The sequence below is a fragment of the Bufo bufo genome, chromosome 7, assembly GCF_905171765.1.
Source record: "Bufo bufo chromosome 7, aBufBuf1.1, whole genome shotgun sequence".
In the NCBI taxonomy this organism is placed as follows: domain Eukaryota; kingdom Metazoa; phylum Chordata; class Amphibia; order Anura; family Bufonidae; genus Bufo; species Bufo bufo.
Genome location: NC_053395.1, coordinates 157054695 through 157068472, shown reverse-complemented (window position 1 = coordinate 157068472; position 13778 = coordinate 157054695). Strand labels below are relative to the sequence as shown.

At 39.2% G+C, this 13778-nt stretch overlaps 1 protein-coding gene across 2 annotated transcripts; it reads left to right on the top strand.

Moving 5' to 3' along the window:
• Window positions 1-515: 515 nt before the first annotated feature.
• MYL1 (myosin light chain 1) lies at window positions 516-13495 on the top strand. 2 transcript variants are annotated; one of them, XM_040440772.1, is made up of 7 exons: window positions 516-764; window positions 9066-9093; window positions 11291-11434; window positions 12134-12307; window positions 12403-12480; window positions 12616-12658; window positions 13028-13495. In XM_040440772.1, the coding sequence occupies exons 1-6, from the start codon at window positions 648-650 to the stop codon at window positions 12642-12644; spliced, it is 570 nt and encodes a 189-aa protein (XP_040296706.1). In that variant the 5' UTR covers window positions 516-647; the 3' UTR covers window positions 12645-12658; window positions 13028-13495. The 2 variants fall into 2 exon arrangements, with proteins under 2 accessions (XP_040296706.1, XP_040296707.1); XM_040440773.1 differs by lacking the exons at window positions 516-764; window positions 9066-9093 and adding exons at window positions 8167-8304; window positions 8776-8800.
• Window positions 13496-13778: the final 283 nt, after the last annotated feature.

Genomic DNA, 13778 nt, shown 5'->3' with positions numbered 1-13778 from the left:
GCTTGATCAACACTTTTCTGCGAATGAAAGGAAGAGAATCGGGGAGGGCAAATAAGACTATGTCGAAAGGGGGGGATGGGAAGTTTGATGGGGGAACTAAACTTTTCTGTACCCCATTCCTTTGAACACAACATTCCATCCTGAAATCCCATCCTCTATTAGACCTTGGTATTTATAGGAAGGAGGGGGTTTGCTGGCGTGATTTACTGCATAGAAGGAAGACGAAATTCCTGCAATAAATTGAGGGCAAATTGTTCCCACCTGCAACTAGATGTCAACAAGGTCTTTCCAAGCAGCCTATTCATGTGTGTTTGTCCTTTACACTTATCCTAAAAATCCCGGCTGGCTGAAAAAAATAGAAGTCCCATGGCTTGATGTCACCCTGACCCCCTTATATTCCATTTATAGCCTTAGTCCTTATGACATCCTCCTTGCCTGGGGAACTGTCCAATCCAGCTGCATGCATGGAGATTGTGTTAGGTACTAAGCGAAATATAAATATGCCCTAATAGTGAAAAACACACTGGGTCCCACTTCTAAGCTCTGGGCTGAGGATCGTCCTGATCTTACCTTCTCCTTCAAGGCAACACTTGGGCTGGTTTCTTTTTGGATCCTTAACTACCTCCCCTGTTTAAACTAAAAGCACAATGGCACCCAAGAAGGATGTGAAGAAACCTGCCGCCGCAGCACCAGCTCCAGCCCCTGCCCCTGCCCCAGAACCAGTTAAACCCAAAGAACCAGCATTTGACCTGTCCAGCGTCAAGGTAAAGGGCTGCAATGAGATGAGATGTGTTTTGGTCACTGGAAACTTAGGGGGAAGAGGGAGAAGTTCTTTGGCACTCTTTAGCAATATATGATTCTGAGGACACTCAGATCCACTGAAAGCGTTCTGTAGACATTTTTATGGCTTCTAGGACAATATTTGTGGAATTGGGGTTATGATACATTTTATTATATGGATATTATATTGTAATATCTGCAATATGTGACATTGAAAAGCAAAATAGTGGAATGAATGGGTGATGGCACAAGAGAAGGCATGCTACATCTCACTTTTCTAGTGTCACCTAAGAGTATATAAATTATACAGAGCTTAGATCCAGGTTATCATGAATCATGCAGAACTTGTGTATCATACATTCATTTTACTTACCACAAAGTAACATATTATCCATACACTTGCTGGGTTATACTCATCCAGCAAGATCTATTTATTGTTAATGAGAAGGTCTTGAATTGGGGTAAATTGGCAATACTTTTAATATTTCCAGTGACTACACAGCCCATCTCTCTGCTGTGTGTGCTGTCCATGAATGCAGTGTGAAGTGTGATGTGTCCTCACAAAGACTGCTCCTTGGAGTGTCAGCGGGGCAAACAGGTGGCAAACTAGTTACACAGACTCCTCAATGCTTCTTCGCCTTCCTGGCATGTAATTGGTCTATAAATGTGGATCAGTAGGAGGATAACCTAATATGGAGAATGAAGGCTTGACTTCCATTATTATCAGGACTAAATCAACCTGGGGTGTAGCTCAAGTTGACTGTAAGGGGACACTAGACCCTAAAGTCTATCTGATATACATTTGCTGAGACGTCAATCTACTGTGTAGGCAGCCAATTCAGGAAGGTTAAAGACTGAGTGTAGTGTTAGTCAATGGGATCCATCCACAAAGCTTTCATGGTTACTGCATTTTCTCAAATATCTCTAGTTGTGAGAACCCCTCCACCAAATATCTCTAGGTCTGACATATTTCTCCACCAAATATCTTTAGGTGTGAGAACTCCTCCACCAAATATCTCTAGGTGTGGGAACTCCTCCACCAAATATCTCTAGGTCTGAGAACCCCTCCACCAAATATCTCTAGGTCTGACATATTTCTCCACCAAATATCTCTAGGTCTGAGAACCCCTCCACCAAATATCTCTAGGTGTGAGAACTCCTCCACCAAATATCTCTAGGTGTGAGAACCCCTACACAAAATATCTCTAGGTCTGAAAATCCCTCCACCAAATGTCTCTAGGTCTGAGAACCCCTCCACCAAATATCTCTAGGTGTGAGAACTCCACCAAATATCTCTAGGTGTGATAACCCCTACACAAAATATCTCTAGGTCTGAAAATCCCTCCACCAAATATATCTAGGTGTGAGAACCTCTCCACCAAATGTCTCTAGGTCTGAGAACCCCTGAATCACATATATCTCTAGTTCTTAGAACCCCTCCACCAAATATTCCTAGGTCTGAGAATCCCTCCACCATGCACTTATACATGCATGGAGGAGACTGGGTGACCTTACTTTTATAAGCTGTGGATTTGAAGTTTATTCTTGCTCTAAAAAGTGAAGGTGATGATGTGTGTAGTGTAAGAAATAGTGAGACTTCAATCAAGTTTTGAGTTAGCACCTTGTACTATGATTATTTGCTAATTTGCCCATTGTATACATTATTTTTTATATTATTTCAATCCATTCAATAATTTTAAGAAGGAGCAGTGTTTTTGAGATACACTTTTTTGAGTTGATTTTTTGATGTCACACTTTCCATTGATTTGCTTAATGACTAATGTTGACAATAGAGATGAGCAAATTTCATAAAATTTGTTTCAAATTTTTCAGAATTTACCAAGAAATTCGATTTGGGTATGAATTGATTCTACCCGAATCGAAGGAGGGGGTAATCTCTCTCTCTCTATCTCTATCTCTCTCGCTAAGGAATCAGAGTTAAAAAACCAATTGTGCCAAATGGATTTGCTCATCTCTGATATAGTCCTAATGAAATATCTATAAGTAGTGGATTTAGCTCAACCTCACATGATCAATTAGATGAGCACGTCACATTTTTACATCCAGACCTTCATCCTACAAGACAACTTTTTCTACTCTCAGGTCGCATAATTGAATCGGTAATTGAGCTAATTGGTTTGTTCATTCAAATAAGGTGAATGTCACGAAGCTCGTCACTGAATTGTTTATATGATTAATCTATTTGCTTCAAAGACTTTGAGTGCCCTGTTTAGAGTACAAGACTTTATATGCGCTTAGCTATAATAGCAAGTCTGATGATAATTGTCTTCTTAATGAGACATCAAGGGTGCTCTTCGAGGAAACGTAGGACAATATGACTGCCTTCTGACTACCGAGGTTAAGTGCTCAGTGATACATTAAAATACTTAAGGAGCTAATAAAACCTCAATGTTTATAGGTATTGCCATTTAGCAGCTGTTACTACAGTATGTGCATTACTTTGTCTGAGTGATCCAATTAAAGCAGAGTGACAGCTGTGTGCAATGACCGCCATCTGCTGGCCATACCTTGCGTTGAATTTTTAGCAATAGCATTTGTCACATCATAGTAAATCTGAATATACATAGTTAACAGATGACAGGCTATAACATCACACATACTGTAGCATTATTTTCAGGGTTCAGGTAAAACGCACACCTATAAATGTTTTATTTCATTTTTTGTGTTTTTATGCATGTTTATTGTACAGCATGGTATAACAGTACATTTTTTTATTATCTGATGTGTGTTTTTGTGTGAAGTCTTGTGATGTGGTCACTTGCCAGACCAATATGCGCTCATGGGAGCCTGCAAGTCCGGAAATAAAGGATTACAGTACAGTAAGATTTTAATGGTGGCAATGAACTGACAGAATGTGACAAGATGATTGACGTTACTTACAGACACAGGCGCAATGGAGGACATTTAAAGTGCACCTGCATTTTAAAAAACACTTTTCATATGTCATAGGTTTTGATCAGTGGGGGTCTGAGTGCTGAGACCGCTAAAACAGTCTCATAGACTTTGTATTGAGACATCTCCAGCAGGGAGGAGAGACAGCAATCAGTGCAAGCACTTCACTTCTCTCTCCTTATTTTAGCGATCAGTTTTGGTCTCAACACTTGAACCCCCCATTGATCAAAACCTTTGATATGTCACTATGAGATATTAAAAGTTTCTTTAAAGTGTTTTAAATACGTCAAACGTGAGTTTACGTAAGTAACAGGAAAGTCGCTACCTTTTTACAAGATTCTCCAAATAGATCACATATATATTAATCTGCTGCATCTTTGCCCAACACATGTACCATGTCATCTAGTCTATTACTGTGCGACTTAATTAGATTTGCAATTACTGAAGTTATAGCAGAGGGTTATCCTTCACAGTTGAATTCTATATTTGACCAGCTAAGGCACAGGACAGGGAAACGTGCGCCCTCTAGTTACAGTGGTTGGTATTGCACCTTTATTTAAGGCTACGTTCCATGTGCAATTGGTCTGCAACCCTAAGAAGTCTTCATGGGCAAGTGCCATTTGGACATCTAATCTTGTGACTCCAAAGCGCACTCCTTACCAACAGGTCATATTGTCTGCTGGACGTGGCTTATTTCACTTCTGCACTTTAAGAGCCATTTCTAAATAGTAAAGTGAAGAAAAACAGTGTCTGGCTTTCATTTAGACAGAAAAAAAAAAAAAAGACAATATCTCAGAAATTAAAAACGATTAATTCTTCTTCGTTCTCTCTAGTAAAAGCAAATGGTATTTGAGCAACCTGCCTAATGATTACAGAACAGTGGAAGGACCTATTATATATTATACCAGCCCTGGACTCACCATTAGACCAATTTTTTTTATAATTTTTAAACTATTCAAATGGAGCGTTTAGGGTGCTATTTGCAAACCAATGGGCTAATAGAACATATGAGGAAAGTGAAAACGGCCTAATATATTCATGACTTTAATTTAAAAATGTCCTCTTCTGAAATGGACGTATAATTATGACAAGTTAAAGGGGTTCTCCGGGATTTGCATATTGATGACCTATCCTCAGCCGACTCCAGGTACCCTGTCAATCAGCTATATGAAGAGGCAACGGTGCTCCGAGAGTGCGTAGGCCACTTCCTAGGTCATGTAACGTCACGTTCATCAGTCACATGGTCTAGGGGTAGATCAGCCCTATTCAGCTTCAGTACAAAGCACAGTCACTGTCTAATTCTACCTCATAGTTTTTTTTGCCTTCCTCTGGATCAACTTGCAGGATAACAGGCTGAACTGGATGGACAGATGTCTTTTTTCAGCCTCATAAACTATGTTACTATGTAATATGTGAATTCCAGAGAAACCCTACAATGCCTGCTATATATAAGCATGGTGTACCATTTCTGCACCAGTAGATGGCACCACTGTCACAACCCACCTGATTCAGTATAGTGTTACTGTTATGTCACCACATTGTGATATTATAAAGAGGAGAGCAAGTGTCAAATGACAAATAACAAATTTTAGGGTCTGCACCATCAGGTCATTTAAGATCTCCATTAGGCCTCTTACACACGACCATATGGCTTTTTCAGTATTTTGCGGTCTGCAAAAAACGGATCCGCAAAAAATACGGATGACGTCCATGTGCATTCCGTTTTATGCGGAATGGAACAGCTGGCCCCTGATAGAACAGTACTATCCTTGTCCGTTATGCGGATAATAATAGGACATCTTTGAACGGAACGGAAAAACGGAAACGGAAGGCATACAGAGTACCTTCCGTTTTTTTTTTTGCGGATCCATTGAAATGAATGGTTCCGTATACGGTCCGTATACTGAACGCAAAAAACGGAACGGAAACGAAAAAAAAAAACTTGTGTGCAAAAGGCCTTAGACTAGTTTCACATCAGAGGTAAATTCTTCCAGGAGGCTGTTCTGGCAGAGAAACAGCCTGTCGGAAGACATTGTATCCAGCAAACAGGAAAAGGCTGGAGCACCGCCATGCCCCATTGACTAAACTGAGACCCACAGGGATCAAGCCTGTCTTGATCTGGTTAAAGATTCTGGTAACTAAAAGTTACGTCCACTAATAAGTTTGATATCGAAATTGATAGGCGTCGGGCGATAACAAACTGATCGGTAGAAGACCAACCATTGGGCCCTCTACCGTTTCCGAGAAAAGAGGTCCTGTAACCCCACCCTGATGGAGCGACAGGTTGAGCACGTGTCCTGCTGCTCCATTCATTCTCTATTGGACTGCCAAAAACAGCCGAGTGCTGTATAAAGCTATCTTTGGCAGTCTATTAGACACTGAATGGAGTGGCAGGGCACATGCTCAACCTGCCACTCCATCAGGGTACAGCACCCCCATTTTTTAATAGTGGGGTCCCAGTGATCAGACTCCTATCAATTAGTTGTCTCCTATCCAGTGAATGGGGGTAACTTTTAGATATCAGAGTATGGGTACTTTCACACTTGCGTTTTTCTTTTTCGGCATTGAGTTCCGTCCCAGGGGCTTTATACCGGAAAAGAACTGATCAGTTTTATCCCCATGCATTCTGAATGGAGAGGAATCAGTTCAGGACGCATCAGGATGTCTTCAGTTCAGTCTTTTTGACTGATCAGGCAAAAGATAAAACCGCAGCATGCTACGGTTTTATCTCCGGCCAAAAAAATGGAAGACTTGCCTGAATGCATTTTTTTTCCATAGGAATGTATTAGTGCCGGATCCGGCATTCAAAAAATGTGAAAAAAAATCTAAACGGATCCGTTTGTCCGTATGACAAACAGACAGACGGATCCGTTCTTGCAATGCAGGATCCTAACCAGTCTTAAAATGCAATCAGTTGGCATACTTTTTGCCGGATCCGGTAGGCAGTTCCAGCGACTGAACTACCTGCCGGATTCCTCTGCTGCAAGTGTGAAAGTACCCTATCGGCTTTTCTTATGCACCCTTTTTTTAGGCAGTTTTTGCAAGAATTTTTGGTGGCATTTTTATTGGCTCACACATTGTGCCAATGCTATTCCTAGCGCATGCACATGGCTATATGTATTTTGCAGTCCACAAATTACGGATCCGGAAAATATGGATACTGTCCATGTTGCATCCACATTTTTTGCAAACTGAAATGGGTATTGCTGATCCGTGATTTGCAAACTGAAAAACGGATATGGTTGCGTGTATGAGGTCTTGCAAGCATCTAGCTGCAGGTTTTTTTTGCTGAAAAAAAGGCGACAAAAAACAATGGAATTAACGTAGCAAATAAAAAATGCAGCTTTTCCCAAAAAATGCTATTTGTTTCACCACATGCTTTCACATAGCAGTATTTGTCAGTCAATCAGATGCCAGACACAAACACTTTCCATGATATATATTTTCTGTAGGTAATAGTTGTAGACTGCCCATCCAATGAACAATACAATAACGAACAACACGTTTGTGAAAGATGAGGCATGGGTGCTGTAGATGGAAAAGAATTTAGGAATTACAAATAGACTTTCTTCCCGATTATCACTAACGCATTCCAGCGATTACATGGCAAATCCTTTAACACCAGAGGCTTTAGAAACTCAAATTTCTACCTAGGCTATACCACTAGATGGCGCTAACTGCTAGGGAAAGCGTAAGCAGCAAGTAGTGGACTTTATTCTGCCTAAATGCTTCAGTCTTCCTAATGACATTCTTTTTGCATAGCTTTAGGTTTTATTTCATGTTATGGGTCATGTATTACTCATATTACAATATAAATAGATGCAAAATGCACATAAAATAGAATCAGAAGACACACCACAAAAATGTTATAAAAGTTGATAATAACCACATTAATACTCTTGCTGAAAATCCAGTTGCGGGTTTTTTTACATACATTTTTGTTCATATTTATTCTAGAATATACTAGAAACTCTCCCAAAAAGGGAATAAAAAGAAAACCGACCAAATATAGGTACATAGGCGGTAAATACGTAATTATTAACTTTCTTTTGGTCATGCTTTGTTGACTTGCTTTGCAGTGCTAGTAGCAGCTGTCAACGTATTTATAACCTCCCGGACATTAATCCTGATTCTCTCACCAAAAATTGTTCAGTTGTCCCCGTGTGCGGCGGTTCCCACATTAAGGGGGCTGACAAGCAGCGGGATGTATTTTAAGACCTGGGCCCTTTATTGACACAGTTGTAAGTTTTGGTTATTTCTGAAAAACCTCACCCTGCCCCGACTTATCCTTGGAAATCTCCTCCTTCTAGCTGAAAAACCTGCTGACAAGTTTTAAACTCATTAAAGCGCGTCAAACCCACTTCCTACTAAATATAGCTCTCCAAATTGTTAGTACTGGAAGGAGATCCCTCCTTTCCCTTTGCCCTAAGAAAGCCAAAAACTCATCAAGAGGTGGGGCTAGCTTCCCCTCTGACATCTGAGCTGCTGGGCCATGTCCCTGCCCCCGGATAAATAAGAGGAGCTCGGCCAAGGCAGAAGGACCACACGCTCAAGCCCTCCTCAGGACTACTTCTCAGCTCCCTGCTCATCTCCCAGCCCAGGATAAACATGGTGGGTGTCATAGTTTCTCTAGCTGAACACTGTCATTGCACTAGGCAAAGTAGAAGAACTTGAAGACTATATTTCGTAGGAAGAGTAAATCCCTTACGGCGCTTAATTTCTCCTAAATTAGCCTTTGTCTAAAAGTGAAGCTTCCATTGCCACCTAATAATCAACCGTGCTAGACTAGATAACATATGAAATGCTTTATTTTGCATAGTGATTATCTTCAAAGCAGTTTGTGTTTAGTGTCAGTGAAGCAAAGCATTCTGGGATTATACCACGCCAGCGCCCAATGCGATATCTCTGCATAGCCTTGAGTAATCAATGCAAGTCTTAGGCATTGAACAATAAGTAAACTCATAAACATAGTAATAGCAAACACCACACATGTTCAGATGCTTTTTTTATACCTGCACTTTGATTTCTGTCAATGCATTTGCCACCATTATTAGCCTTTGGTTTTCTCTCTTCTCCTTGCAGTCTTTCTCCGCAGATGAGGTTGCTGGTAAGTGACAGCTGGAGGTGAAGTAATGCCTTTCCATCGGTGATAATGATAATGGTCATTTAATAATAAGTTATTACAACAACAACAAAATTCTCCTAAATAGAAACAAACCGCACCCAGGCATCTTCATTGCCGGCCTTGTTTGGTCTCCAGCTTCCTGTATGTCCTCCATGCATGGACTTACCTTCTGGACCTCAGAAAGCTGTGAACCTCAAAATAATACAGGGCTTTAACTCTGGTGTTTTGGCTGATTTTCTTTTAACAGATTGAATTCTCTCAAGATCAGCAGGATGGTAAGTAGAAAACCAGGTCCTGGGTACATCACATGCACAGTCCACAATGCACATAGTCAGTAAACAGAGTATGTGCAAATTTGGTGTAAAGAGATAAATACCATAGTTATTAAAACAGTGTAAGTGCAAACCTGGTTTAACGCAGTAAACACCACATTTATTCTACTTTAACTTCTTAGTGGCCAGTTTTGAGCCTTAGGGAGTGTTTTGGGCTTTAGTGACCAAGCAACTTTATTTTTAATATTTAACATCTACTTCCAAGAGCTATATCTTTTTTATTTTTCCGTCGATGTAGCCGTATAAGGATGGGACAAGTTGTCATTTTTAATGGCACCATTTTACACATAACTTACTGATTAACTTTTATTAACTGTGTAACTATTTAACTCTTTCTGAGGGGCGGGGGGATAAAAAGGTGACAGTCTAGCCTAAGGGCCATTAGTGGCCGCTGTAAAAATGCGTATTGGAGGATAAAGTATTTATTTGGTAGTGGGTTTGCCCTAAAACTATTTATTAGCGACATATTATGTAAAAGGAATAGTGTATCTAATACTTTGTAAACTTAGACTACTCATCATGAATGTCTTCCTCTTCTAACAGAAGCTTGTGTGTGGGATGCACAGAGATACTGTAGCATCAGAGTCCCAATTGATACAATGTAAATTGTGATGATGATGATAATAATAATAATGTATATAATAATGTAAATAAAATATAAATAATGCAATGTAAATAATGTAAATAATACAATCTAAATATACATATTTATGGAAAAGAATACGCAGATTAATTTGTGAAGTATGCAGGTATCATAGTAGTAGTTGTAGTATATGATACATTGTTGTACATACAGTCTGAGACTTTCCCAAATTTGGTCAGTTCAGTTTAACAGAGTATACCACAGATAGTCGGTGACATGACGGTGTGAGTCATAGAGGGTATTCTGGGGGGCCTCAGTGTTGCCAGTGCATACCCATTAGCTTCTAAAGTTCATGCCACTGTAAATCAGTCTTCAGAGCTGTAATAAAGTTTGCTCTTTGTTCCCTAATGCTCCAATTTGCACTTGTGTTATATAAGACTATTACACAGTCACATGGTGTAAATATAGAGCCTCTTAGGAGTCACGACCCACCATTCTTGTGCTACTGCCAACCTCTGCATTTATGCAGAATTTTGTCATACTGAGTGGTTCTGCAACAGCCAAGCCTTGGGATTTTTCATATAATGCCCCGGGGTTACCATATTCCCCCTGTATTATATCTGACATGTCAATCATATACGGAGAGGTCCCCATACTCATTATATTATATCTGCTCAGCATCAACTGTACCAGTAGAAAGAAGTCATCTGTAACCTGTAAATCCATGATGCGCAATGTTATGCTTGACAACATTTTACGAGGATTCATTAATATGCATTTCATGAATTAGTAGCAACCTTTAAGCAACATGAACAAAGAGAAATGTCACCACGTGGATAGATGAGTCCATGTTGGGGTAATATTTAGATCATTGAAGCTGCCAGGTGCAGCTCTTGATTCATGCTGACACTGTCAGGCTCTTCATTTGGTGACAGGTGCCTATGTTAAGCATGTTAATTGCTGGCTCTTCTGGCACCTAAAGGGTTAGGGAGTCTGTGCATCTATTGGGTTAGTGCTAGGAACAGGATATCCCGTTACAGGAGCACTGACCCTTCGCTAACATTAGTAGCTTTTTACAGTCTGCCTGTAAAACCATCTCTGACTCCATTTGGAAGCCTCTCTGTGTTACTGAAAATAACCCAGTTTCGAATGTCCCAGGCTGAAAAGTAGCTGAACAAGCACAAATTCCACCTCCGCTCTTACAAGTGGTCATTCAGAACTAGGCCATCTTTTAATTCTACGCAAGGTTCATACAAAATGATACATTTAGCAGATTTGAATGAATCCTTCAACTCTTTCTTGGTGCATCATGATAACAAATCTTATACAGAACTTTACTATAGTAAACCACCGGTAATACATCATGACTAGGTAAAATGCATAACTTTATTGTGCTTGTGTTGACACACTCAGCCCTGCTACATCATAGGCATAAAGATACATGGTATTTGTTTTTATTTTAAAATATGAGATTTGAAGTTATAAAAATAAAATAAAAAATCCAACAATGTTTCTTTGATTTGACAATCTCGCCTTTATTTTCCTTATTTCTTGCAGACTTCAAAGAGGCCTTCCAGCTCTTTGACAGGACAGGTGACGTCAAGATCACCTACAGCCAGGTTGCTGATGTCATGAGAGCTCTTGGCCAGAACCCCACAAATGCTGAGGTTAAGAAAGTATTGGGCAACCCATCTGCTGAGGGTAAGTAGTCTTACAATCTTACTGTAATGATATACTAGTATGGTAAGAAGTAATAGATACATATATTAAAGTCTTCTAGGTTCCTTTACAACAGTCCTCAATTCTAGTACTCTTAAGTACAGAAGATTGGTCTTTTGTCTTATTCTATACCAACATATTTTTGAGATTAGTTTTATTCTGTTTCTAAAGATATTTACAACAAACAGCAAAACATTGTAGCATTTGGCATATTAGATTGCTAAAGTTAGGTCAAATCATAAAATTGTTCTCTAGGCCACATAGATTTTCAGTGAGATTACTTGGATTTGACTTTAGGAGTAGAAATAATAATTAAACTGTAATTCCACAAATATTATACATATTAGATATGGGAAATTTAAATGAATTAATATTTTATTAAGTAGATAATTAAATAAAGGAAAATATTTTTGAAACCCTGGCAAATATTGACTACACAATATGTTAAGTAAAGAGTTGTAGTATAAAGTCATTTTCTGGATTACAGGACATAGTTAGTTGATCCAGGGATTTATTCTGATTTCTATTGGGTTGGGTAGGTTTTTTTTATGCTGTTACCTAAATAGCTTTTTTGCCTTCTTCTGGATCAACATTCAAGAATAATAGGCATAACTGTCTTACTATGTTACTTCTGTATGTTACTTGTTGAGCCTAAGCTTATATTTCATATATTCTTCACAGAAATGAATGCCAAGAGGATCGAGTTCGAGCAGTTCCTGCCCATGATGCAGGCTATTGCCAACAACAAGGACCAGGGCAGCTTTGAAGACTTTGTTGAGGGTCTGCGTGTCTTTGACAAGGAAGGCAATGGCACTGTCATGGGTGCTGAGCTGCGTCATGTATTGGCCACACTGGGTACGTTCATCCTTAATCTCTTCTAAATATTCCTTTAACAAGTAGTGATCAATGAGAAGAGTATAATGACACTTTTGTCATCTCTGCCCCAATAGGCGAGAAGATGAAGGAGGAGGAAGTAGAAGCTCTCCTGGCAGGACAGGAAGACTCCAACGGCTGCATCAACTATGAAGGTAAGAATTTATTATTTTTTATTCACATTTCTAAGGATATTGTATTTCTAGGTTAATTAGAAATGAAGTTGACCTGGATGTTTGGATCTTTGGTGTCATTGTGTAATTTCTGTTTCTTTTATTTTTAATCCGCAGCCTTTGTGAAGCACATCATGTCCATCTAAATCCCTCTTTTAAAGTAAGTGATACTTTTGGTTGAAACCTTTCCAAAACCAAATACCATAGCGATCAAGCTGAATAACATTTTGTAATGGTTTATATATTAGCTCACTGGTGGAGACAACTTTTTAATGGAAACATTTACATTGTGCTACAGAATGTTCCTCTGGACCATTTGGAGTAACTGAAACTTTGATTAACTCAATCCATACTTTCTGTATTAGATATACGTTATTAGAGCTGGATCTCTGCTTATTATTGTAATACAACATTCCTTAGACATATGGCCTTCATATTTAAATCTCAGTTCAGTAGCATAGCTGAAGTTTATATTATAGTATTTTTTTGGAGAACAACCTTTAATTTATTTTCTTTCCATCTCTTTTAGCATCACCTTTGAATGTCTCAGAAGACCTGGAGGCATGGAATCTGTACAAAGGCCAGCAACTGGTCATTACCAACTTTACAGAAATGTACTGTACAAAACACCCATCATTTTATTTTCCACCATTGGGACTTCTTTACACAAACCCTGTTATTATTTAAAGGAAAGACCACACAGGACGCATCACCCTGGCAAAGCTGGCGGAGATTTCAACCAAGCTGATATGTGTAACATGCCATGGAGCACTGTACATCAAAAGACATCTCAATAAAACATCCTTTGCTAAGATGGTGGCTACAAAGTCTCTCATTACCTGCCCTAGGTTTTGGGCCAATATACCACAGGATGCTACATCATTCACTGCCAGAGACCATACTAGCCTAAGGTGTAGTGGGTTCCTCTGATAGTAGAGTGGTTAATTTATTGTATTTCTGTATTCCATACTGTCTAAACAATAAAATTTTATTGAAAGAAACATAAAGGCACTTTGTGGCTGGTGGGACAACTAACTTTCCTGCACCTTAAATTATCTAAAAGAAGAAAACTTCATACCTGGTATGCTGAGACTAGACTGGAACAGTGAGAACACTTAATTTGCATCATTTGACAGCACAATCCATGCTTCAATGACTACTTTATTTCATACGTGGGATAGATTTCGGGGTTTACACAAATTTAAAATACTAGGAGTTTACCTTCAAGTACCTTCAAGGATTTCTATCTATATTAGTCACTAGCACTGGTACTGTAAGTA

Coding starts and splice junctions, on each gene's coding strand:
- MYL1 (XM_040440772.1), top strand. CDS start 648: ATGGCACCCAAGAAGGATGTGAAGAAACCTGCCGCCGCAGCACCAGCT. Junction 9,094..11,290: donor CTCTCAAGATCAGCAGGATG/GTAAGTAGAAAA, acceptor TATTTCTTGCAG/ACTTCAAAGAGGCCTTCCAG. Junction 12,308..12,402: donor TCATGTATTGGCCACACTGG/GTACGTTCATCC, acceptor CTGCCCCAATAG/GCGAGAAGATGAAGGAGGAG.